This window comes from Orycteropus afer, unplaced genomic scaffold (assembly GCF_000298275.1).
Source record: "Orycteropus afer afer isolate SDZICR_OR568_19922 unplaced genomic scaffold, OryAfe1.0 scaffold00252, whole genome shotgun sequence".
In the NCBI taxonomy this organism is placed as follows: domain Eukaryota; kingdom Metazoa; phylum Chordata; class Mammalia; order Tubulidentata; family Orycteropodidae; genus Orycteropus; species Orycteropus afer.
In genome coordinates this window covers 1,091,448-1,116,813 of record NW_006921839.1, presented here as the reverse complement: position 1 = coordinate 1,116,813, position 25,366 = coordinate 1,091,448, and the positions used below count along the sequence as shown (strand labels likewise).

Genomic DNA, 25,366 nt, shown 5'->3' with positions numbered 1-25,366 from the left:
AAAAAAAAAAAAAACTGGGGAAAAAAGTCTAAAACCTATAAAGGAATAATGCTACTAGACAGAAGTATTACCAAACTTTAAATATTTCCTGCTTAGTAAAGTAAATAGATTTCATAAGTAGGCTAATTGAAGAAAAAAAAATTGTATAGATGAAGTTCACCAACTGCAGTGTAGTAAATTTGCACAGTCTGGCTTTTCTGGCCATGAGCAACTAAGTAGCTCCTGATTGTTAAAGTCATCCACCTGGTGTATTTCTGTTGGTGAGACAGGAAGCAATCTTCTGGGAAGTTTGCTCTCTCTCAGGTGTATAGAATTCTGATGTTGGGATTGGTTGTTTTGGGACACTTTGCCTGGCTCAAAAGGAGCCCTACTAGAGGCAGAAGGAGTCCCTCTGACTGTCAGCTGAGAAAGGCATGGTGCTGAGAGAGAGATGCAAGAGACACATACTGCTGAGAGATGGCAAGCTGAGACAGACTGTGAGAGTGTTCCTGAACTTGAATTGTAGCCTGTTGTTCCCCTAATAAAACACATAATCTGTGAGTTCTGTGTGGCCACTGCAGCAAATTATTGAACCAAGCAGAAGGTGGTGGGTGCCATGGGAGGAACAGTTGGTAGCAGGGTTGGTGAAAGGGCTGGAGAGAGGCAGCATGTCTGGCCTCGCAAGAATAGGTCTTGGGCTGCTGATATTGATTCTGTCCTCTTGTGGAGTTAGAGAATGTCAGAAGATACTGTCTCCTTGCCCCTTTGGCATCAACAAAAAATAATGTTATGTTACAAAATTAATTCATATGCTAACACTGGTTTTGTATTGTAAGAGTCTATTTGGGGGGAGTACAACGAACAAGGAGAGGTAAATTCGTGCATCTACAATAAATATATCTCACTCTCAAAAAAATTTTTTAAAAAGGGGTACTATCTAAGGAACCATGAGAATTCTAGAATTCCGGAGACTACCTATCCATTTTACTCACTGAAAGGTGGTAATAAGAAAGGAATTTTAAAAATAAACAGAAGAAAAACTGAAGCAGGGGTGGTATAGTTTTGGCACAGGCATAATCAATAAAATTTCTCCTTAAAATCTGATACTTACAAATCTATCCCTTGTTCTATGATTTCTTTTTGTTGCTTCAGGACCTCAAATTGCTCTGGATTATCATTGCCAGACATCTGTGTGCTGTAGCTGCCTATCCCTGATGATGATGTTGACTCTAAGGAATTCAAACTTCCATATCTGTTTATTGTCTCAGGATGTTTGATTTCACTAGTCTCTTGCTCAGAGGGTTTTTCCTGACCTGTAAGAGGAAAAACTGATAAAGTATGATGTCAAAGAAAAAAAAACACGAGAGAGGTAAAACAAATTTTTGCATAAGGGAATATATTTCCGTATTACTTAGATATCTATGTAATACAAATAAAATGTCAGGTGCCATGAGACAATGTATCTTGATATTAAAACACACTATGGGGTAAAAAAAAATGACAACAAAAATACTGAAAGCTGTACAATATGCACCATTAGAAGGAGCTGATTTTTGCCATTGCTACGCTGAGTCTCCTGTGCTCAGCTCATGCCTCATAAGGAGTGGATTCCCTCCTAAAACTCTTCACAAAAATAAGACTAGTGCAGCCCAGCAGCTGAGATTTTTTTCTCTGAGTCAAGTAAACAGTGAACAAAGATAAATAATTCAACCTTCCTGAAACCCATCACCTTTTATGTGTTTCTTCCACAATTTTAACATATTAGAAAAATAAGTTCTCCTTTAATGTGAGATTCAAAATATTACTGATAGGAAAATTTTAAAATATGGTTTTGCTAACTAAATTGGAAAGTTAATAATTTTAAAGCTAGTTATAGGGAATGCTTCTTCAACAGTTACAATGAATACACATGTCATGAACTGGTTTAATGGCCTCTCCAACTATCCTCCAAAATATCATTTACTTAAAATTATAAAAGAATTACCACTCAAAATGTGCCTTACCAAGAGTTGTCTGAGAGTTGGGATTCACATACTGATCCTTACTCCATTCAACCATACACTTCAAAATCGACACTAAGCATTCTAAACCTTTTTTCCTCAGGCTCAATTCCTACAAAGTTGAATAAAAGCAAAAATATATTAAACAAACAAACATGTACCTCTTCCCTGGCTTAAATTTGAAAATCTTTTAAAGTTCTTACCTGAACATTACTCATACCAAGCTCTTGACTGCCCCGTCCTTGTGCAATTTTTGAGAGATCATTTACTAATCTTTCAAATATATTTGCTGCGTTTAAATCACAGTCATAGTTTACATAAATATCCACTACACTCTGAGCATCTGTAACAATATAATATATTAACTTTAATAAAAGGCATACAGTATATGAGTATTAAATATTTAAAGTTTGGCCATTTAAATATCTTATAATTAGAAAGAGATGATACCAAACCAAACCAAACTCACTGCCATGGAGTCACATCTGACTCATAGAGACCCCTCCTTTGGTTGCTGAGGCAGTATCACTACAGAAGTAGATTGCCCAATCTTCCTTCCAAGGAGTGGCTGGTTTGTTTGAACTGCCAGCCTTCTGGTTAGCAGTCAAATGTCTTAGGCTCCAGGCCACCAGAGCTCCCACAAAGAGATAATAATGAAAGATAATTCTAAATACCTGCACAAATTCTTGTCAATGTCTGAATAACCATCCATTTGTGGTCAAATGAGCTGGTAGAAGTTTCCAATATGTACAGGAAAATCTCTTTAAAGAACACCTGAGATTAAGGGAAAATATCTATTTAAAATATTGTTTATTAATTCATACGTGGGAAATTTAAATATTTTAAATATTCCAAAGACATAGAGCATTTTAAATATCTTAAAACATTTTAAAAATTCCAAAGCTGTAGAGACCCAGCCTCATCTTGAGTCCAACTCCTTTTGAGTTCCATCTCTGAAACATGAGAACTAAGATAAATTTGTTGGGTGATTTAAAGTAGCTTTTGCAATATATGTACTGCACTTGAAATAGCTATTTTGTTTTCCATCACAGATCCACTACAAAAGAAATCTGCCAAGATTTGGAGTGCCTCAGAATAAATTATTATAAGTAGTAATTTCTTCAACATATTTATAAAACTAATGTATAGACATGCTTCATTTTCTACCTCCTGTGTAAGTTACGGTTTTCATATATTTATAGTATTGGGTGAGTCTAATTATTTCTCGATTTAAATATAACTGCTATTCTCATCAAAACAATAAAAAGGATCTAATTCTTATATGCTGTTATATAATTACTTACAAAACAGGAAATCTCTGTTGTCTGAAAAGTGATTTCTCACTATTCTTTACACTAAATGATATCAAAAGCACAAAGGAGTTATTAATCAACTAAGGAAATGAATCTTAATTTAAAAGCTAAGAATTTTCAGATTAAAATTATTTCAAAAAAGTGTTGGTGATTTAAGAGGATGACTAAAAAACAACATACTGACAAGGGGTATTACGTATTATGAATACAGAAATACTCATTTATAATGCAAGATGATTGTTATCTTCCCCCTTCAAACTGGTTTAGGCAACCTTATAATAGGATTCTCTTTCCTAACTTTTATATGTTGAAATTTTTTAAGGCAGAACACAACTCATCTTGTATTTGAATATGTTTATTATTTTTCAAAGTATACCTACACTTAGTTCATTTTAGCCTTATAATCTCACCTCAAGGAACAAGAGAAAGTGAATAAAGCCCAATCTCTTTTAAAATTAAAACATTACAATAATTTTGTAGCAAGAATTTATCATCTATGAACAGAAAAGAAATTTCTTAGGGGATTTCCTTTTAAATTCATGTTCATTAAAAAAAAAAAAAATTACCCTATAAAAATAGTAATCCCTGCTGAAATGATTTCGTAAAATCTCATTCTAGAAGGATAAACATTTCCAACAGTCTGTTAAATTCCCTATTGTGGGATAGTAAATTACTGGTATGGCTTCTCTAGCCATAAGTCTTTGTAAACTCTGTGGTGGAATTTGCCATGAGCAACTAAGGAGCTCCTGATTGTTAAAGTTACCCACCTGGGGTTTTTCTGTTGAGAGTGGCACAAAGCAATGTTCTGGGAAGTTCGCTCTCTCTCTCAGGTGCTTAGAATTCTGATGCTATGATTGGTTAGTTTGACCACTCTGCCAGGCTCAAAAGGAAGCCTCCTAGAGGCAGAACAAGTCTCTCTGACTGCTGGCTAAGGAAGACGTGTTGCTGAGAGAAACACGCTCCTGAGAGACACGCGCTGCTGAGAAAGAGACACCGAGACATGCGTTGCTTAGAAAGAGACACCAAGAGACATGCACTGCTGAGAAAGAGATACCTAGAGACACGCACTGCTGAGAAAGACAGTGAGAGACATGCACTGCTGAGAGAGAGACTGAGAGAGACTGGTGGCTGAGAGATGGCAGGCTGAGAGAGAGTGAGTGTTTTCCCTGAACTTGAATTGTAGCTTGGTGCTTCCCTAATAAACCCCATAATCTGTGAGTTCTGTGTGGCCACTGTAGTGAATCACTAAACCCAGCAGAAAGGTTCGGTGAGTGTTGCAGGAGGAAAGGTTGGTTCAGGGTTGCTGAAAGGTCTGGAGGGAGGCAGTATGCTTGGCCTCACAGGAATAGGCCTTAGGCTACTGATGGTGATTCTTTCTTCCTCTTGTGCGATTAGAGGAGGTCAGAAGATGCAGCCTCCCTGCCCCTTTAGCAGTTGGTGTCAGAAGTGGGATTTGTTGCAGTGGCTCCAGACTCACAGAAGCATGGAATTTTGTAAAAGAAAGAAGGAATGGGCCTGGGAAGTGAAACTGTGGATTCTTAGATGGTTACTTTGGTTGGTGTTACCTATTAAAAGAGATAATTGATTCAGAGGCTAGGTCTTTTGGTTATACCCAGCCAAAGGCTCAAGGCCATATAAATAAACTGGGAAGGTACTCAAGGTGAAGAGACGAACCTGGAATGTCTTTAAAAGGATAATGTGTTTTGGATTATATTTTTATCTAAATATACTACGGATACTGCATGTTCTCTTACTTACTTGTACATTAGAAATGATAATGGGGTGTGGATAACAGAGAGCGTGTAAGTTCACCTTCAGCTGATACCTGATTGGATATGTTAGAAGGGGAAATAGAATTTTCCCAGAAGAAACACAGGCTTTTGTTTCCAGCCCTGTGTGTAGAGTATTAGGGGTTTAGGTAGAAAACCTGAGCCCCAATCAGAACTACTGAGAGAACAGAAGATCTGCATTTGAAGACAGGACCTACGGGGGGGAAAAAAAAAAAAAAAGACTGGCTTTTTGAATTTTGAGCAGGCAGTTAGGCTTTGGGTACATCAAGACAGGAAAGTCATGGTCCATGAGAGAAATCCCTTGCAGGACTGAAAGTTAAAGGAAGTCAGTGAGCAATAGGCTTGTGTATTACTCACTTGTGACCAACTGGGTCCACTTGAGTGGAAATGAGGTTAGTGCAGCAAAGAAGAAATGGGCTGAATTTGGTACTCTTTGACCTAGGCCACAGAAGCTAGGGATGAGAGGAAGGGCTGGCGGGTCTGAAGTGCAGAGAGTTGTGAGTCTATGGGCATTGAAATAGTCCCTGAGGACTAAGGGTGTGAGAGAAGGTGCTGGCTGGTCTGAAGTGAAGGAAAGAGTGTGACTCCCAAACTTGGCAGCTGGTACCCATGACCTAGCTGGGATGGCTAGAACCCGACCAAATGAAGAGGAAGATATCTGGCACTGAATTGGTGTTAAGTTTATGTAATTTGATGGCTTGTGCTGGGCTGGACTTTGCTTGTTTATGGATGCAGATGACTAGAGTTTCAAGCAGAACAGAAGATTCTTCAGAGAGAAAGGACCATACTTGTCTCCCCAGAGTACTCGTTTGACAGGGATGGGCAAATTAGAAATTGCCTGTTTAAAATGGGGGAAGATAAAGGCATGAAGTGGCTGGCTTACATGCTTTCATGGGTGTGGTTATTCTTAAACTGATGGTGAAGGGGATGTTATTTTTGAAGTATAAAAGGGATAATGGCCAGAAAAGCCAGCGGGTGGCCTGCAGTGTAGTAAATTACCTGGTATGGCTTTTCTAGCCATAAGTCTTTGTAAACTCCATGGTAGAATTTACCATGAGCAACTGAGGAGCTCCTGATTGTTAAAGTTACCCACCTGGGGTCTTTCTGTTGAGAGTGGCACAAAGCAATGTTCTGAGAAGTTCACTTTCTCTCTCAGGTGCTTAGAATTCTGATGTTATGATTGGTTAGTTTGGCCACTCTGCCAGGCTCAAAAGGAGGCTTCCTAGAGGCTTAAATATCTCTGACTGCTGGCTGACGAAGACGTGTTGCTGAGAGAAACACGCTCCTGAGAGACACACGCTGCTGAGAAAGAGACACCGAGAGACACGCGCTGCTGAGAAAGAGACACCAAGAGACACGCGCTGCTGAGAAAGAGACACCAAGAGACACGCGCTGCTGGGAGAGAGACTGAGAGACATGCGCTGCTGGGAGAGAGACTGAGAGAGACTGGTGGCTGAGAGAGACTGAACATTGTTCCTGAACTTGAATTGTAGCCTGGTGCGTCCCTAATAAACCCCATAATTTGCAAGTTCTATGTGGCCACTGCAGTGAATTACCAAACTCAGCAGAAAGGTGGTGGGTGCTGCCAGAGAAACAGTTGGTGTCAGGGTTGATGAAAGGGCTGGAGGGAGGCACTGTGTTTGGCCTCAGAGGAATAGGTTATTGATGGTGATTCTGTCTTCCTCTTATGCGATTAGAGGTCGGAAGATGCAGCCTCCCTGCCCCTTTAGCACCTATACAAGTGAGATCAGTGTCCACAAATCTTTAAGTTATTGTGTCAAGTCTTTCTAGAATTGTCTAACATCAAGTTAAATGCATCATAATTAAATGAAAGACATGCAACTTGTTAAAGGAAAAAAATTTCGAAAGTTAAAAAAATATATATTTTAGTTGTACTTCCTGAAGATAACGGGAGAGATTAGCAACTGTTCTGAGCTAAATGTTTTGTATTCTTTTAATAGACATATGGCAAACTTCTAAAACATATATACAGGTACCAGGAATTGTTTCTAAGAAGTCATTTTCTGCCCAAAAAATATGGCCCAAATAAAAATGTTTAGGTTAAAACACCAATGGTTATTCTATGTTATTCTTGTAAAAATGTTCTAGATGAATTTTAATACATAAAATTAGCCCTTAAATCAGTAAAACAAAGTACTACATTAAAATACTGAAACAACTGAAGATGATAACAAAGATCAGGAATTGGTATACCTGCACTGTAAATACAATGTTGGAAGATTTCCTAATTCAGTTTGGCTAAATCTCTGAAATTATTTTAGAACCCAATGAAAGTTATTCTACTGCCAAAGATTGTAAGGGAAAACATTAGAAACATTATATATTTAAAAAAAAAAAAGAGTACAAAGCAGAAATTAATATTTTCAAATGCTATACAATATAACACTAAAAATCTGTCTCCTGTCCAAATCGTCCCTTATAAAGTGCTAAAACATAAATGGTTTAAACTATGTGGACAGAATATGTATCTGGAGCTTTCTTTTTCTAAATTCAGTCTCCATGTTGTTATGTTTCCCTTAGGGCCTGTCAAAAATTGCCAGGTCATCATGGTATTGAGTATTGTAAAGTTTTTAACTAACAATAATCATACCTCGGATAAACCTCATTACCTACAATTCTGCCATTAAGCAAACCTGGGCCTTCTTTTAACAGAACTAAATTCACTATTACACATACTGTATCAACAATGGCAGAGGTAATATGAGGACCAAATTAATTCATGGCATTTAAAATCATTCATTCGACTAGTACCAATTCCTGGAGGCAGGGGCTGTGTCTTACTTGGTTTTGCATTCTTAGTGTTTCATATACCCAATGTCTCCCATTTCATAGGCATACTTTGTTGTTGTTGTTGTTGTTGTTTGCCGTCAAGTCGGCCCCAACTCATAGCGACCCCTCCTTGGGTTTCCAAGGCAGTGTCACTATAGAAGTAGGATTGCCCAACCTTCCTTCCAAGGAGTGGCTGGTGGGTTTGAACCGCCAGCCTTCTGGTGAGCAGTCAAGTGCCTTAGGCACTATGCTACCAGAGGCACACTTTAGTTGAATAAAAAAAAAAAAAAAGGATATATGGTAACATACAAATATGACTTCACATTTTGAAAAACTTTCCAATGTATTAAAAATCTGATTTAACATGAATCAAATACAACAGTCAACAGTACTCTTACACTTTAATGCCTAAAAGCAAAACCTACCTCAATTTGCATCTTCAGATGTGTCTTGAAGTTTGACAACAAAGTAAGAAATATTGAAAGAGAAAGTTCAAAAACCTCTGGAACAGATGAGACACCATTTTTTGAGAGTGCAACACACAGATACTGCTTAATAGCATTAATAAACATCTCATTAGTCTTGAAAACAGGTCCTGCATTCTGCAGAATGGACAGAAGTAACTGCAATGAAAGAATCTTGGATCGTAACTCATGAGACCTAAAACGTAAAAAAGAAGATGCAGTATATAAACAAGTTTAGTATTATGGTAATAACAGATTGTTCCAAAGATATTTCCTGGTACCATATAATTTCACAATTTTTTTTAATGGTGCAGAAATGAAAATTCTGAACCATAAAAAAGAAGAGCATGTCAATAAGCTTAGCAATAAATAATGATAATCACAGATGTTCCCTTGTAATGTGTAATTTTACATATATTTTAAATGGTAAAAGAAAATCATTCACCTATTACCAGGTTATGAGGAGCCGGAGGGAAGGGTGTGGGAAAAATGGGAGTTACTGCTGAAGAGTACTGAGTTTCTCCTTGTGGTAATGTAACCAAAACCCACTGACACTGAGTCAGTTCCAATTCATAGCAACCTCCGTTGGGTTTCCAAGGCTGTAAATCTTTACAGAAGTAAATCTTTACAGAAGTAGACTGTCTCATCTTCCTCCCATGTAGCAGATGGTGGGTTTGAACCACCAACCTTCTGGTTAGCAGCCAAATGCCTTACCCATTACACCATCAGAGCTCTCTGTGGTAACGTAAAGGTTTGGGAAATGAATAGTAATTATGGTAGCATAGCATGATTAATATATGTCATAACATTTTAAAATCATGGCAAAAATGGTCTTCAATAATAACACCAAATTCCTAAGCTATTTCCTCAAGGAAAATTCAGAATGAGATGTCAAAATTATCAATTTTTTAATAAGGAACTAAAAACACATTCTTTTAAAGTAGGCCACTCCTCGGAAGGAAGGTTGGGCAATCCACTTCCATAGTGACACCACCTTGGGAAACCCAAGGAGGGGTCATGACTCAACAGCACAGAACAACAACACAAGGTATAGAAGTACTGCAATTCAGACAACCCTATACCTTTTTGGTAGAGTTTGTATTTTCAAAATACAAAAACAAATCCATAAATTATAATTCAAAAACTGATTTATATTTCTGACTCTCAGGACTTAGGCCAAAAAATTGTTTAGGATTTCAGGGTCCTGGGCCTAAAAGATGCTTCTCCCTGAATAAATACAATGTGAGAAAATAAAACCATAGAAAATCTAACAAATGTGGCTTTCAAATATCAGGTTTAAAGCACTGTAGTGGCATAGTGGTTAAGGAAGTTGGTTGCTAATCAAAAGGTTGGAGGTTTCAATCTACCAGATGCTCCCCAGGAGAAAGATGAGGCAGTGTGCTTCCACAACGATTTACAGCCTTGGAAACATTATGGGGCAGTTCTACTCTATTCCGTAAGGTCATTATAAAGTTCGAATCAACTTGATGGTAGTGGGTCAGTGGATAGTCTCGGTTTTTCCTTTTAAATTAGCATGTGGGAATGGAAATACTCTAGAGTTTTTCACTGAAGTACTGTTGCTTATATTTCCCCTTATTTTAATATCTCTTTTTAACATTAAACAAGACTTCCCCAAAGTTTCTCTCTCCATAAGTTCTCAAACTGTCACACTGCAATAAATCATGCTGCCACACTAAAGAGGCAGGTCACTCTAGTAACTCCAATCTCAAGCAGTAATTAATTAGAGTTGCACCATATAAAATATTTGACCACTTATGACTATAACAAACTTGGTGTTTTCCTAGGATTAAATCATTCTTTTCAATGGAAAACAAATTAACTCCTCTGTCAAAGAATTTCCTAGAGAATTCTGTCAGACCTTAGTGAAAACATACTATCTTATTATATGATTTTTAGGATTTTTTTCTTTTAGGTTTTATCATCTTTAGGTGTAGCTTTTAGATGCCTAGCCTGAAGCTGGGAAGGAGAGGTATCTGAGCTCTAAGTTACTTACAATACTGATATTTAACAAAATCATTCATTCATACACTCACTCATCAGTCACTCATTCACTCAATCATTCAGTAATATTTACTGAGCGCAATTATGTATGAGGCACTACTCTATAATGCTGTGTGTACCATTTGGGAAATAGTGCAAGGTACTTAATCAGGTAGTCTTGGAACTCAATTATTTTTCAAACTGTTTTTTTTTTGTTTTTTCTTTTTATTTGAGAGTGAAAAAGACCTAAAATTTTTATTTGGGTCCCACAGGACAAGGAGAACAAAAGAAAACACAAAGATTACCTTAGTAAATTTCAACATAAAGAAACAAAACAGTATTTGGCAGGCTGAACAACTATTGACTTACTTTGGATCTGGTGGTCCATCTGACAGTGGTTTCATTGACAGTTTACACAATGACCTGAATACTAGAAAGGCATCCTTTTGTAAAATGTGGGAAAACTTAGCACCAGGTGAAGGTCCTGAAGAATTTCCAGATTCCTAAACAAGTTAACATACCATGAAAATAAAGACATTTGTTAGTATAAAATAATTTTAATCTTCTAATGTATTTTATCTCATTCAATAATATAGTGGGGCTTACCCCACCTAATCAGAAAGGGAACCAGATAATGAATTTGCCATACGTTCTTTAGTCTAATACACTATCCTACCTTAGACAATAAATTAATACCTGAAAAATAATTAGATTCTTCTTAAATATTTCCTTTGCTGCTAAATAAACTCTTTTATTTACCTAGTTTATAGGATTATCAACAAAACACTAGCGCATCATACCCTCCCCAAAATACCTCAACTAAAGGCCTAAATTATGCATTTTTCTATTTGTCACTATGTTTTATATTTTTTTCTTACCTATTCTTGAGCAGAAATAAAACAATGGAGATTGTCAAGGCAATGTTTAAAAGTTCACATTTGCTAAAGGTCAGTAAGGCCAGGAAAACCTGGGACACTAATAGGGTAGGATTCTGTTATCTAAAAAGGTAAGGATAAAAACATACATAATATAAGGCAGGAACAATGAGGAGGACCTGTTACTACCAAACTAGCAATTTCACTATAGCCTTGAGCAAAGGTTAAGATAACATTCTCTAAATTTCTGAAAGGTCTTTCTCATCCCAGGACACTAGAAATATATCATATTATATGATGAAAATGTTCCTTTTCAATGTAATTTCAACTGAGCAGAGGTGAAGGGAAGATGGGAACCCAGATGAGACACATTTTATAGTTGGAAATTCAGCTATCAACACTAGAAGAGAATAAACTGCTTTGATTTGTATCAATAAGGAAAGAAGTGTATTTTCTTAAACTGCAATCTGCCAGCATTAGCAACTGGAGAGATTCTCTACAAGATGCTGATAGGCCATATATCTACAGGATTAATGAGATTTTCCCCCCACTTATACCTGAGTGTCATTGGAAGAGACAGATAATCTGTCATCAGGTAAGGATGGTGTATATGCAACAGAAATTGGTGTTCCAGGAATACCATTTGCTTGAATATTTTCACTGTCACTACCATCTTCTAATGTTCCAACGATGCCATCTGCATTTACATTTACAGTAGTCCCCTCTCCCATATCTAAAATGGTAAGAACGAAAAATCTGACTTCACTAAAGTGTATTTAAAAAGCATACAGTATTTAAAATGGAACAGTGTCAGAAAAGCAATATGAGTGATATGTATTGACACCAATTTAAAGGTTACCAGACTTACTATTAAATATGCATGTGAAATATGCCCAAATATGAATCCTTAAGTTATCTGGCAATGAAACACATGCAGCTGATGAAAGGCTAACTGGCATGTGCCAAAACAGAACTTAATTTTAGCATATATTAATGTTTACTAACTGGGGTCTCAAGAATGCTAATACCTTCAGATGTTAACGGAAGTTCCTTAAAATAAAACCCATGGTCAACTTAGTTTGGGAAACAGGTTTATTATAGCCTTTAATTTGCTAATACGCATTAAACTCCTCAAAGGGGATATGCAATACGCAATGTTCCCCAAATTTATTTCACCAGTAACTCCCTCTTTTTTATTAACATCTCTAAGAAATGTGTTCTTTGGAACACAGCTTAGATATGATGACCTCCATCACTGCATATTTTTTATTATGTTATGCTGAGTAATCATATAGGTAATTAATATAAAAAGAAACAAGTAACCTTCAGTAAAACAAAAACAGATAATACCTAGTCCCAGAACTACTGTTAGGTGTAGTGACCTTTATTTTTTTTTTTAAAAAAAAAAGCACATTCATGTTTGTGGCCATTAAGTTAGTAGTTACTTAGCAGAAAACTGTTCCTTTCTTGCTAAAACTGAAAGAAACTGTAAGCTAGCATGAGGGAAAATACTGTATTATAAAGAGCACAGATTTTGGAACATGAAAGGCCAGTGCTTCAATCATGTCTTTACCATTTAACTGGAAAATTATTTAGTCTTTCTTTGCCTCAGTTTCTTTATCAGCAAAACAGAGATAATAATGTATCTGAGGTTTCACCAAAACACACAAATATGTTGTTGTTGTTGTTGTTGTTATATGCCGTTGAGTCAGCCCTGACTCATAGCGACCCCTCCTTGGGTTTCCGAGGCAGTATCACTACGGAAGTAGGATTACCCAACCTTCCTTCCGAGGAGTGGCTGGTGGGTTTGAACCACAGTCAAGTGCCTTAGGCACTATGCTACCAGAGCTCCCTCACAAATATATAGTATGTATAAAGCACAACTAGTACTCAGTAAGTAGTTTTATTAATTGATAACATGTTCCCAACTTTTGATTGACTGAAGCAATAAAATGAGTAGCAGCTTTTGGTGTCTTTATCCTGAAGCTACTTTCTGCTCTCCAAATTAGAATACACTGGGATTGATTAAAAGGTATAATTCCAAACAACATTACCTGAAAAACATATTCAATGATAAAACATATTTGGGAAACTGGGTTACACAAAAGAGTTGCTTTAAAAACAGACCTTTTGAAGCTTTAATATGCTGATGTCCAATATAGTAAATATTACATTACATATTGACATCTGTGATATTAGCAATGTGCCGTCCTTCAAAATAAGCAGCAGTGCTCTTTTCTACTGTTTCCATATTTCCCTAAGAACCCAAGAAGGGTGCACAGACCTGCTTCTTCTTGTCTCCCTGCCTGTGATGACTCAGAAGAGGGCCAGCTAAAGGCCAAAGATACAGGCTTGGACTGCTCACCCTCGAGAAAAAACAGCTCAAGAATGCCAAGGCATCTGCTTTCAAGTCTTTGTGGATTCTTACCTGGAAAGGGGATCAAACTAATTCTACATATAGGCAGCCCTCAATTTATGATGCACTCAAGTTAGGATGAACTGTACTTCAAAACCATCTGTTTTTGGTTTTTTTGTACATCTTATCATTAGTAGTACGTACTACACACAGTTTTGCAGTGTGTAACATGCTGTTATCATTCTCATGCCAACTCTCAAAGACAAAGATAGGATTTACAAAGATACTGATAATAAAAGGCAATTACAAATTTTTTTTTCAATGAGGTATTCAACTTATGTAAGGACCAACTTACAGCACAGTAGTGGTCAGATGGAACCCTATCTTAAGTTGGGGACTACCTATATAGGCAAAGAATTTACTAATGATAATTAGAACTGTGTTCCTATTTACTTCTCCAAACACTTATTCCAAACACTTTTCTCTCTGCACCCAATTAATGTCTCCCTCCACCAACCTTTCTATACCTCTTCTTTAGTTAGAAAAAATTAGGTAATCTAACATGAACTCTTTCTCCCTTCCCCCACCATAAAATTCCCTGGCATTTACTATAATCTCATTTCAGAGGAAAGTATTTCTTTGCATTTCTAAGGTAAGCAATATATATGCCTTCAAATCCATCTCTTCTTGCCTTCAGTATTACCTCTACTGGAGGGTTTTTTTTTTTTTTTTAAATAAATAAATAAAATAACCTATTCAATTCTGTTCACATCACTGGATCCTCCCTTCATCCAGTAAAACACATTCAAATCTTGATTCATTTAAAAAAAAAAAAATTTCCTTCGTATCTGTCATACTTCAGCTATTTTTCTCCCTCTTTTAATCAAATTTCTCAAAGGAATAATCAATACTCTTTAATACTATTTTCATCTTATTTCTTAGGAAATTTCTCAAAGGAATTGAAAATATTTGCTGTTACCATTTTCAGGCTTTGATGTCAGAAAGCCTTGAGCTGGATTTTTATCACTTTCTAGCAAGTTAACTTAATCTTTCACCTTTAATTCTCTCACTGAGGGAAGGGGAGGGAAGCTGCAGCATTAACTTAATCTTCCAGCTTTTCCAGAGAATTAAATGAATAAATACAAATAAAATAAATAATTTCTACTAAACAGAAAGTAGTATTTAATAAAGTTAGATATTATCTACTACGTTTCTCCTCTACTTAATTATTTCATAAACATAAATGTTGACTTCTGGTTTCAAGATGAATTGAATACTAATTTACTTTCTTTTCTGTTGACAAATCCCTCTGAAATTATCAGACAAAATATAAACAAGAAACAAAGTCTATAATAGCACTGAAATAAGGAGGACAATGAATCAAAAACTGAGGAATTCCTAGAAAATCTGAAGCAGATAGGACTGAATCAAGGGAAAAGTCAACAATACTGAATTGCCTATGAGTGACCACATGCTCAAAGACTTAACAGAATCACATCAAAAAGACCCAAAAATGGCCTGAAGGGATTCCCACTGATCAGATTTGGAACAAAGAATAACGATGATAAAAGATTTTAACACAAAAAAAAATAAAAGAATTAGTAAGTCCACAATACTGTTTTTAAGGAGGGAATGAAGGATAAGCTCTGTTCTATTAGGAAAATGTCAATTAATGCTAGAATTAGAAAACAATTGTATTCTTGCTAAAAATGCTTACTATGTATTCTAATCATTAGGACATCATTAGTTCAATCCAAAATATGGAATATTCTATAAGACACATATCTTAAGAGTTAAAAAAAAAAAAAGTCGTATGTGAAAAAAGGCAAGAGGATTTGTTCTAGACCAAAAAGGTCAAAGAAATACAACAACCAAATGCAGTGAATTCACCCAGATTGGGTTCTGGCACAGAAAAAAAAAGGTTGAGAGGACATGAGAAGAGACACAATTTGGAACAAGTGGGAAAAATTTTTTAATGTATGTTTATTAGGAATATCTAAGTGTGACACAGAACTGTGGTTATACACAAGAATTCCCCTATTCTTAGAAGGTATATGCTGAGGTATTTAGGGACAAAATGTCATGATGTATACAATCAATTTTCAAATGGTTCAGCAAAAGTAAGTAACACACACAAATATACATACAAAGTATTTGTGTGCAACTGAAAACACATAAAGCAAATACAACAAAATTGGTAACAATTAGTGAATCTAGCTAAAGGATGTGTTTATTAAATTTTTCTCTAGGCCTGAAAATTTTCTAAATAAAAACTTGCAGAAAAATGAAAAGGATTATCATTTTTAAGGGGCTACCAAACATTTTTTGTAAAGGGCCAGATAGTAAACATTTTATGGTATCTGTCACAACTACTCAATTCTGCCTATACAGCACAAAAGCAGCCATAGGCTATACAAAAAACAAATAGATGTGGCTATGTTCCAATGAATTTTTTGTTTTAACCAGATTTGGCCCTCTGGCCATAGTTTGCCAACCCCTGATCTATATTTTTAAAGAATCTATAGGCACAAGATACTCTTTCTTCCTTGACTATACATTTTTTTTTTTTTTAAATGCATACTCCCCAAGATCAAGATCTTTTCTTTATATTCTACACTTTCTCACTTTATAATCTTATGGTTTCAACTACCGATATTAAACAGATGACTTCCATCTATAGATCCTGTCTCACTACTTCTTAGCCAAAGTTCTGTATTTCCATTACATAGTCCATAACATTTCCACATGAATGGCCTACTTGATGGTCAAATTCAAAATATCAAAATAAAAATAAGTGCTTTTTTTCCCAAGTCAATTTCTCATCCCATAGATACCCATTCTAAGAACAGTACCACCATCTACCTACCCATTTATGCTCAAATACTGGGACAGCATCTGTGCAGAACAATTAAGGTAGCAGATGGCCCTTAGCTAGTCTGTGGAAAGTAACTGATAAGATTGGCTAACTGTACTTAAAACTGCTACTACAAACAATGAAGTTTATGCTGAACATCTAACTTCCTTCTTGGAGCCTGACATTTTGGAACATGCTAGGAAGAAGGAAGGAGCCCTGAAGACACAGTGGTTAAGTACTTGGCTATTAACCAAAAGGTGGGCAGTTTGATCAAACCCTCCAGCCATTCTGCAAGAGCAAGATGTCACAGTCTGCTTCCATAAAAATCATAGCTTTGGAAAACTTATGGGCAGTTCTACTCTGTGTTACAGGGTCACTATGAGTCAGAATCAATGGCAGTGGGAAGGAAGAAGGTGCCTCTGGCAGTTATGTTTGTGTGTCAGCTTGGCTGGGCCTGGTTGAGTAGCTGGGCAGCAGGTGGTAGTTATTCCCCATGATGAGACTGGTAATCAACTCCATGGTGGGATCTACTACAAGCAGCTGAGTTGCTGCTTTGGGTATGTGGTCTGCTTCCCGTATATAAGCAGCAACTTTGGGAATGGTCTCTAGCTTATGGCACCTTGAACCCTGCATGTAGCCATGTTCAGCAGCCTGCAATGCTCTGCTGCCTTTGGGACTTACAATGGACTTGAATTAATGGCCTGCTATGTGATTTGGTAATATCAGGACTGTGCCTTTTTACTTGTCAACCATGGGCTTGGCAGCCTCAGCAGCCAGCAGCTGTCTGAGTGAAGAAAAGCCTCTTAGTTTCAGTGGGCCAGGAGCTGGAGGCAGAGCTGAAGCCCAAGGCCAAGGGGCTTTCACCCAGCTCCTAAAGCCTGGCACTTTGAACTCAGACTTCTAGCCTTCCGAACTGTAAGGGAATAAACTCCTGTTTGTTCAAGCCATCCCAATTGTGGTATATTCTTGTCAGAGCAGCACTAGGTAACCATAACAGTACCTACACGACTAGCCCCCAGGAAAAACCTTGGCACTGAGTCTCTAATAAGTTTGCTGGCAGACAACACTTCATGGCATGTGCTGTCACAATTCAGTGCTGGAAGAATTAAGAACACCTTATGTGACTCCAATGGGAGACGACCTTTGGAAGGTTGTGCCTGACTTCCTCTGGACTTTGCCCTGTGTGCCTTTTCCTTTGATGATTTTTCTTTGTATCCTTATTGTAACAAAACAATCATAAGTAGGATTACAGGTTGAGACATTTGAGTCCTTCTTGTGAAGCTCTGAACCTATGAGTGGTCTTGGGGACCCCTGAACACACTACTTTTTTTTTACTCAGATTAATCAATCATTACAAAGTCTTCCTGAATCTGCATCCATTATCTCATTTCTCATCTACTTTTCCCTCTCCATTTCTACTGTTGCTACCCTATTCAGGCACAGATTACTGCACTAGTCTCCTACTGGACTTCCTATTTTCCATTTAGCTTCTTAAAGCACAGTTCAGTTGATTTCATCTCTTAGCTCTAAAATTTTCAATGGTAATCCATTCTGTTCTAGAGTGAACTCCAAACTCCTACAACTAGAACTTATGGCCCTCCATTTACTGACTCCAAACTTATTTTTATTATATGACATCATGTACTCCACACTATAGCTAAACGTCCACCAGCCAATTCCCAAATATGACTAATCATTCTCTTCTCTAGATCTGTGCTAATATAGTTTCCAATATATGAAATACCATGCCCATGCCTATGTAAATTCATACAGTCCATGTTCAACTGTCACTTTCTATATGAAGCACTCCCGGATCACTTTAGCTAGAAATAATCATTGTTTTCTCTGAATTTTAATACGATTATAGCTATTTTTTTCTATGGAAATATATCACTTTCTACTTTGGATCAATTTTACATACATAAATTCCATAACCCCTTTCCTCAAGAGCATCTTGCAGTAATCTGTGTATCCCCCCTACAGTATCAAGCTACTGTTCATGATCTGTAAATATCTGCTGATAAATAAAGTCAAAGAATGAGAAGGCAGGCAGTTAGATGAATCCCTGTTTCTAGGTTGCACTGGGGAAGAAATACATTCTTAGAAATGATGTAATAAATGGGAGTTAGGTATAGGTGAAACAGTACTATTCTTATTCGAGATCCACAGTGTTCATTTAATACTTCTAGAAGTAGTATATGTATGAGGTAGTGTTTATCCCTGTGCAAGATACCATGAATTAAGTAAATGCCAGGTGGATTAACCTTAAATCTAATCCTATGTATAATACTATTGAAAAAACATGAATGAAATTCCTTACAAACTTTAAAACATTTTTAGAATACAATTCATAGGAGCTAACTCTATAGCAACTATAATTTGGTCTATAATAATAAAGGTATAAGAAATTTAGTTATTTCCCAAGAAAAATATGAAATACTCAAAATCAAATCAATTTAATACATATTCTGGTTTATAAAATTTAGCAGTGAGGAGGATGGAAAATATAGTCTGGGCCTCTCCTACTGAAAACAAAAACAAAAATTGACATGGCATTAACTTTTTTCTTAATGAGTAGGAATAACAGGTTTTTATAAAAGATTGTAACTTTACCATGAGAAAAAGAAAAAAAAAAAGCTATTTAAATATTTTTCTCCACAAAAAATTACTCATTCTTGATAAATTATGAAGGAAATCAAATTTAACAAAAAAGTTTGTAATTTTGCCATTTTTGTTCAACACATTATAAAGATATTCTCCATAGTCTGATGAAATTCCCTAAAACAGAATAAACTAATTAATGTGAAGTACAATACCTCCAACAACAATGTTCACCATTTCTTCTACAATGCTCTGCACAATATCTTGTGGCTTTTCTTCCAGGTCATGATTTTCTCCATCATATAAAATATCATTTTTAGATAAGGCTTTGAAGTAGAAAAATGCAAGAGAACATTATTTTTAATTTTTTATAACCTTTATTAAACATTTATGATGAAAAACTTTCCTAAACAATGCAGAATAAGAGAAAAAAAAAAAATCAGATAGATATGTAAACCAGAAGTAATTCTATGTAAGGGGGACGGAAAAAAAGCCTTCAAAAATTATAACCAAATAAATAGACTAAGCTTTAAAATATTTTTCAGAATCAATTTCAATAATGATGTATTTGATAAGCTATTAAATGGTTATTCAGCTTAACTAAATGTTTTACAATTTTATTCCTTTAACTACCAAAAGTCTTAAGAAGCATTTTGGATAAAACATTTCTACTAAGTCCCATCCACTTCTCTCCTTCACCAAGCAATGTATTAGATGTAATTAAAGTTCATTTTCATTACTTAGGCTCATCAAAAATCAACACTGCACTCTAATACAGTGAGGTCTTTGAGGAAGTAGAACTAGGTCTGTCTGGGCTTCAACTAGTGCTTTCCAGTCCCCTCCTAACCATTTTTTTCCTCAACAAAACCTACATTTCCACTGTAGAACCAAATTTAACAAGTAAAAAAGAATTTACTCTGCCAATTAATGTTAACTGGAAACAGTAACTGCCAATCACAGCTTCTCAACAGCTTTACAGAAACTGATGTTACTATACAGAATTTATAATTTCCAGTAAAAGCCAACAAACCTTGACATCCCAAATGGCTTACACAAATTTGCATATACTGGCACTTTAGAATCTTTTGTGCTGAGAGGCCCTGCCATACACCAAATTGCATCAAACTGCTTGATCAGCTGCTAGTGCTGTTCTTTCCACCTTCCTTGACCACCTTCCCCTCCAATTCCCCCCTCCCCTACCCCCATGACTATAAAGAATCATCAATTATGATGCGAGCTTCCAGAACCCTGTCCTCTCCATATTTCACTGCTCTTTATCTACCATCTGCTGTACCTTACAAAATTCTGAATGCTGTAAGAGGAAACCTATAAAACAGCATATCAAATCAGTAAACTTATTTTATAAAACATTGAAAGACAATAGCATTTAGATTCTCCTGTGGAATAAACTGGGAGCTCTGGCAGCATAGTGCCTGTCTATGGCATTTGACTCCTAACCAGAAGGTTGGCAGTTCAAACCCAATAGCCACTCCTCGAGAGGCAGACTGGGCAATCTACTTCTGCAGAGATACCACTCTGGAAACCCAAGGGGTTACTATGAATCAGAACTGACTCCACAGTAGTGAGTCTGAGTTTGAGTGGAATAAATCACATAAATGCCTTACCTGACTGATCATTTTCCCACCATTCTTAAGTTTTTTACTTCAGTGTTCTCCCTGGCTAAAATTATATACTGTCTGAAAATGTGAGGGTCAATGTACTAAATATACTGAGTCACTACCTAAAAGTGTGTATAAAATGACTACCAAACTAAGATTCAAGCCTGACATATATTATCTATTAGAAGACAGAAATAGGTTAAGAGTAACACTGACTAATATTTACTACACATAGCAAATGCTTATAGAAGTTAACTTTTATTTCCAGAGTCACAGTGCTAGCAAGCGACAGAGATATTTAAACCAGGTCATTCAACCTAAGTGCATACTCTTAGCCAATGGTCCTCAACCAGAATCCTCCTTTATAACAGCTAATGAAAGAAAAGCATTTCATAGCCAAAATAATCACAACTACACCACAGCAAACTACATCATAATTATAATCATGTATCCTATAAAGCACCTAGAGTGATGCCCCATACACAGTAGATGCAACTACTCCTTGGTATCTTAGTTCATGTTGTTTTCTCTGCTGGAAAACTTCCCAGCTAGCCAATTCCTACCCTTATCCATCAAGATTCCGCTGAAATATCATCACTTCCTCCACAACAGTATTTTCTAACTTCCCTTGAGAGTGTCACTCGGCACATGCCATTTTCAGGATACTTATTGTGTTCTACATTCACACACACCTGACCCTCTAGACAAGACTATGCCCACTCTAAGAGCAAAAGCTGCATCTCCAAGTTTTAGTGCAGTACTTAGGACACAGACTGCCCAGATGAAATGCACAGATGAACAAATGTAGGAATATCTGAAGTCCCAGCTTTACTAAAAATTAGTCTTCAGAATCAGTCCTTTCATAAGCACACAGTGGAAATACTAGAAAGGGCAAGCTAGGATCATATAGATCATATAGGCTGTGTGGATTCACTATGAACTTCAGTAGTGTGAATGCCTGGTATATCAAAACCGTTTCTTTAAAAAACACAATAAAGTACTAAACACAGTAAGACAGCCTCTTTCTAGTCATGCTACTACTGGGTTATGGAAAATATATGGTCTTTTAAAAAAAGTACAGCTAAAAATACATTATAGAAATCTTTACTGAAAGTATAGTAAAAACACAGACTTTTGATGAATTTTAACAACATCCTAGCCACACTAGTTCTTGAAAACATAGTTTGAACAGGAAACAGAATTTCAGTAACTTTTTGAAAGTTGAGGAACACCGAAAACAAATCAAACTCCCTGGCAGTTACGTAGAACACCTAAAATTGAGAAAATGCTCAGGAAAGACTGACTTTGTAGGATTACTTTTCTCAGAGAAACAAATTTGTAAAATAAATGTAATTTTTGTAATCGTATCCATTTTTATTACAAATAAATTTACTTATATAAAAATACTGTCAAAGATCATCTCAATTTATATGATTACTACACATCAGGATATGTGTAAAGGAAATGTGTTTTCTATGTCAGTCGTCAAAAATTTGTTTTTTTTTTTAATTTAATTTCAGTACTTTTTTAAAGCATAATGATAGTGTTTTCTAAACTGTAAATGATTTCCTAAAACTTTCAGTCATATTCCAGAAAATTTTTGTAACTTGGTCCTTGTGTGCTATGAAACTAATCTTAAGAAAAACCCAAAAGTTCCTATATAATATGCTAAAAGATATGTATGACTCTCTTTAGAACATATATCTTCTCCAAAGCAAATCTATAAATCACACTGCTCATGAGATGTTAATGAGTGCATAGTACTGTTACACGTATCTTACAGGCTGACGTCAAATTAACTCTGCCACCTAGAATGAAGTCCACAATTTGCACAATGTGTCTGGTGTGACGTAAGACCTATTACCTTATCCATATTTCTTCACCAAAAACTCTCATCCTTACACGCTTTGCATAAGACACACACAAACATACATCCCACATTCCCTTCTCCAGAAGATTACTTTCAGCTGCAGTTGCCTGATCAGCTTCAGTCTGTTCATTTTCTGCACTGGAAAGATCAGATCCATTTTCATGCTCTGTGTCATCCTGAAGGCTTTTATCCACATCATTTGCATGGGGGTCAAGGTCACCTTCATGTTCTTGGGACATATGATCAACTGTCTGAGGTGGCAGACATCGGAGTTGAGGTGATTCAGGCTCATGATGGCTTACTGGAGACTGCAGCAGCAGATGATGCTGCCGATGCCTTTCTTTTTCCATTTGTTTGGCTTCTTGCAACTGAAAACAAATAGTAAAATAAGGTCATTAGAATTTGGAACTATAATGTTAGACTAACCATAAATCCTTTGAATGTAAGGTACCACTTTGTTTCCAGGCCTGGAAAGTACAGTCAACCAGAAAGAATGAACATAAATGAAAACACACACACACACACAAAAAAAACAAGTAACAAGTTATTTATAATGTTACTGGTGCTTGAAAACAGAGATGGAAAACTTTCACTATACACCCTTTTCATTCTTTTTGCTATATGAAAGATGGAAATATATTACCTAAACAAAAAATAAACTATTTTTTTTAAAGCCTCAGGTAATAAATAATCGGAGTGTTGCCAACAAAGAATCTAGCTAAAAAATCAAACAAAAGTTTCCTATGCTTCAAAAAAGAATAAAACAACTACTGTATAAAAGTAAATAGTATATATACATTATCTCCTGGGGAGAACTAATGGTCAAGTGCTTGAGTACTAGTCAAAAGTATGCAGCCCCAAACCCATCAAGAGTTGCCATGGAAATGCATAAACAAGTGAGAAGGTGGAGGTCAGCAAACAGGAATATACCCTAGACTAAGGATAGGTTTAGCTGAAAATAATCTTACATATGTACTTATGCTACAAAACTAGCCACAAACACTACAGAAGCAACAGAAGACAGAGCTGGAGTAACCTCTCAGAGATAACCATACAGCCTGAGAGAGAAAACCACTGGGCCTGCTGACTTGGGACCATAGCCTTCGGGGACACCAAACTCAACTGGTACAGTATGTTGTTGTTAGGTGCTGTCGAGTTGTCTCTGACTCATAGCGACCTTATGCACAACAGAATGAAACACTGTGCAGTCCTGTGCCAGCCTCACAATCCTTGCTATACCTGAACCAGTAAGGGCCTACCCCTTTTTCATTGACCATCTATATTACCAAGCATGATATCCTTCTCCAGCGAATGGTTCTTCTGATATTACCAAAGTAGGTGAGGTGTGGCTATTCTCACTTCTAAGGAGCATTCCAGGGGCACTTCCCCCAGGACAGATTTGTTAGTTGTTTTAGCAGTCCATGGTACTACTCCCAGTATTCTTTGCCAACACCACAACTCAAAAGCATCAACTCTTTTTTGGTTTTCCTAATTTACTGCCCAGCTCTCACATGCATAAGAGGCAACTGAAAATACCATGGTGTGGGTTAGTTGCACCTTAGTCTTCAAGGAGACACCTTTGCTCTTTGGCCCTTGAAAGAGGTCTTTTCCAGCAGATCTGCCCAATGCAATACCTTGTGTGTTATGTCCTGACTACTGCTTCCATTGGTGCTTATCGTAGAACCAAGTAATGTGAAGTCCTTGACAACTTCAATCTTTTCTTCATTTATCATGATGCTGATCATTGGTCCATTTGTAAGGATAGTACATAAAAATCTTGACAACCTACTTTGGTGAGTAGTGACTTGGGTCTTAAAAAGCTTTTGAGCAACTATTGGTCTCCTCTCATCTGAAGCAAAGAAGAGTGAAGAAAATCAAAGGCATCTGGAAACAGTTAGTCTGAGGATATGATGGACCCCAAGACCAAAAGAACTAAATGGTGTCCGGCTACCAATGCCAACTGCTTGGAAAGGGATCAAACCTGGAGGTCCTGGATAGAGTGGGAGGAAAAATGTGGAACAAAATCCAAAAGCAACAAAATGACCAGAATTACCGGTCAGAGAGAGTATGGTGCAACCCTCACGACTATGGCCCCAGGTTAGTCTTCAGGCCTAGAACTAGACTTACTCCCATGGACTGGCTCTCAACCCAACAGCAGAAAGACCTACATGCAGAACACCTATCCCAAGGTAATGCACCCACCTAGGGAGCTCTGGTAGCATAGTGGCTAAGACACTTGCCTGCTAACCAGACGGCTGGCGGTTCAAACCCACACCAGCCACTCCTCGGAAGGAAGGTTGGGCAATCCTACTTCCGTAGTGATACTGCCTCGGAAACCCAAGGAGGGGTCGCTATGAGTCAGGTTTGACTCGACGGCGAACAACAACAACAACTCTAGGGAGACACACCCCTTAGAGCAATCAGCCATGGGGCATCAGAGGGACAGCATTCATACAGAGGGAAAGCTGGACAGACAGGAGTGCATAGTTAAGAACGGCACAGGGAGGGGGCAGGCACAGGGACAGGAGAGGAGGAGAGTTTGTTATGGTCAGCAATGGTAATCAGGGCGTAAAATCAAATGTATACAAACTGTTGAATGTAAAACAAATTTTGCTCTATAAATTTACATCTAAAGCACATTAAAATAATAATAATAAACAGCAACTAACAACATACATGTGTATATGTATTTTCACACACACATTCACACATGTATGTATGCATATATGTATTTCTTTCAAATGAATATATACAAAAACCTAGAAAATTACACTATGGGGAGAGGGACAGTTTGGAAATGACCAAATATGAGACAAGAGTAGGGAGGACAGTTTCTAATGAATATCTTCCATAA

At 36.8% G+C, this 25,366-nt stretch overlaps 1 protein-coding gene and 1 pseudogene across 1 annotated transcript in view; both read right to left on the bottom strand.

Annotated features, from left to right (window-relative positions):
• Positions 1-25,366, bottom strand: part of ARFGEF1 (ADP ribosylation factor guanine nucleotide exchange factor 1) — a 192,298-nt gene that overhangs the window by 92,976 nt on the left and 73,956 nt on the right. The window contains exons 12-20 of the mRNA XM_007949715.2: positions 22,604-22,880; positions 19,239-19,349; positions 11,770-11,945; positions 10,707-10,840; positions 8,298-8,532; positions 2,654-2,753; positions 2,183-2,322; positions 1,983-2,091; positions 1,091-1,292 (exon numbers count right to left, since the gene is read on the bottom strand). Of these exons, the coding sequence (XP_007947906.1) occupies positions 1,091-1,292; positions 1,983-2,091; positions 2,183-2,322; positions 2,654-2,753; positions 8,298-8,532; positions 10,707-10,840; positions 11,770-11,945; positions 19,239-19,349; positions 22,604-22,880 (1,484 nt within the window). The remainder of the gene's footprint in view (positions 1-1,090; positions 1,293-1,982; positions 2,092-2,182; positions 2,323-2,653; positions 2,754-8,297; positions 8,533-10,706; positions 10,841-11,769; positions 11,946-19,238; positions 19,350-22,603; positions 22,881-25,366) is intronic.
• LOC122150830 lies at positions 7,616-7,738 on the bottom strand (annotated as a pseudogene).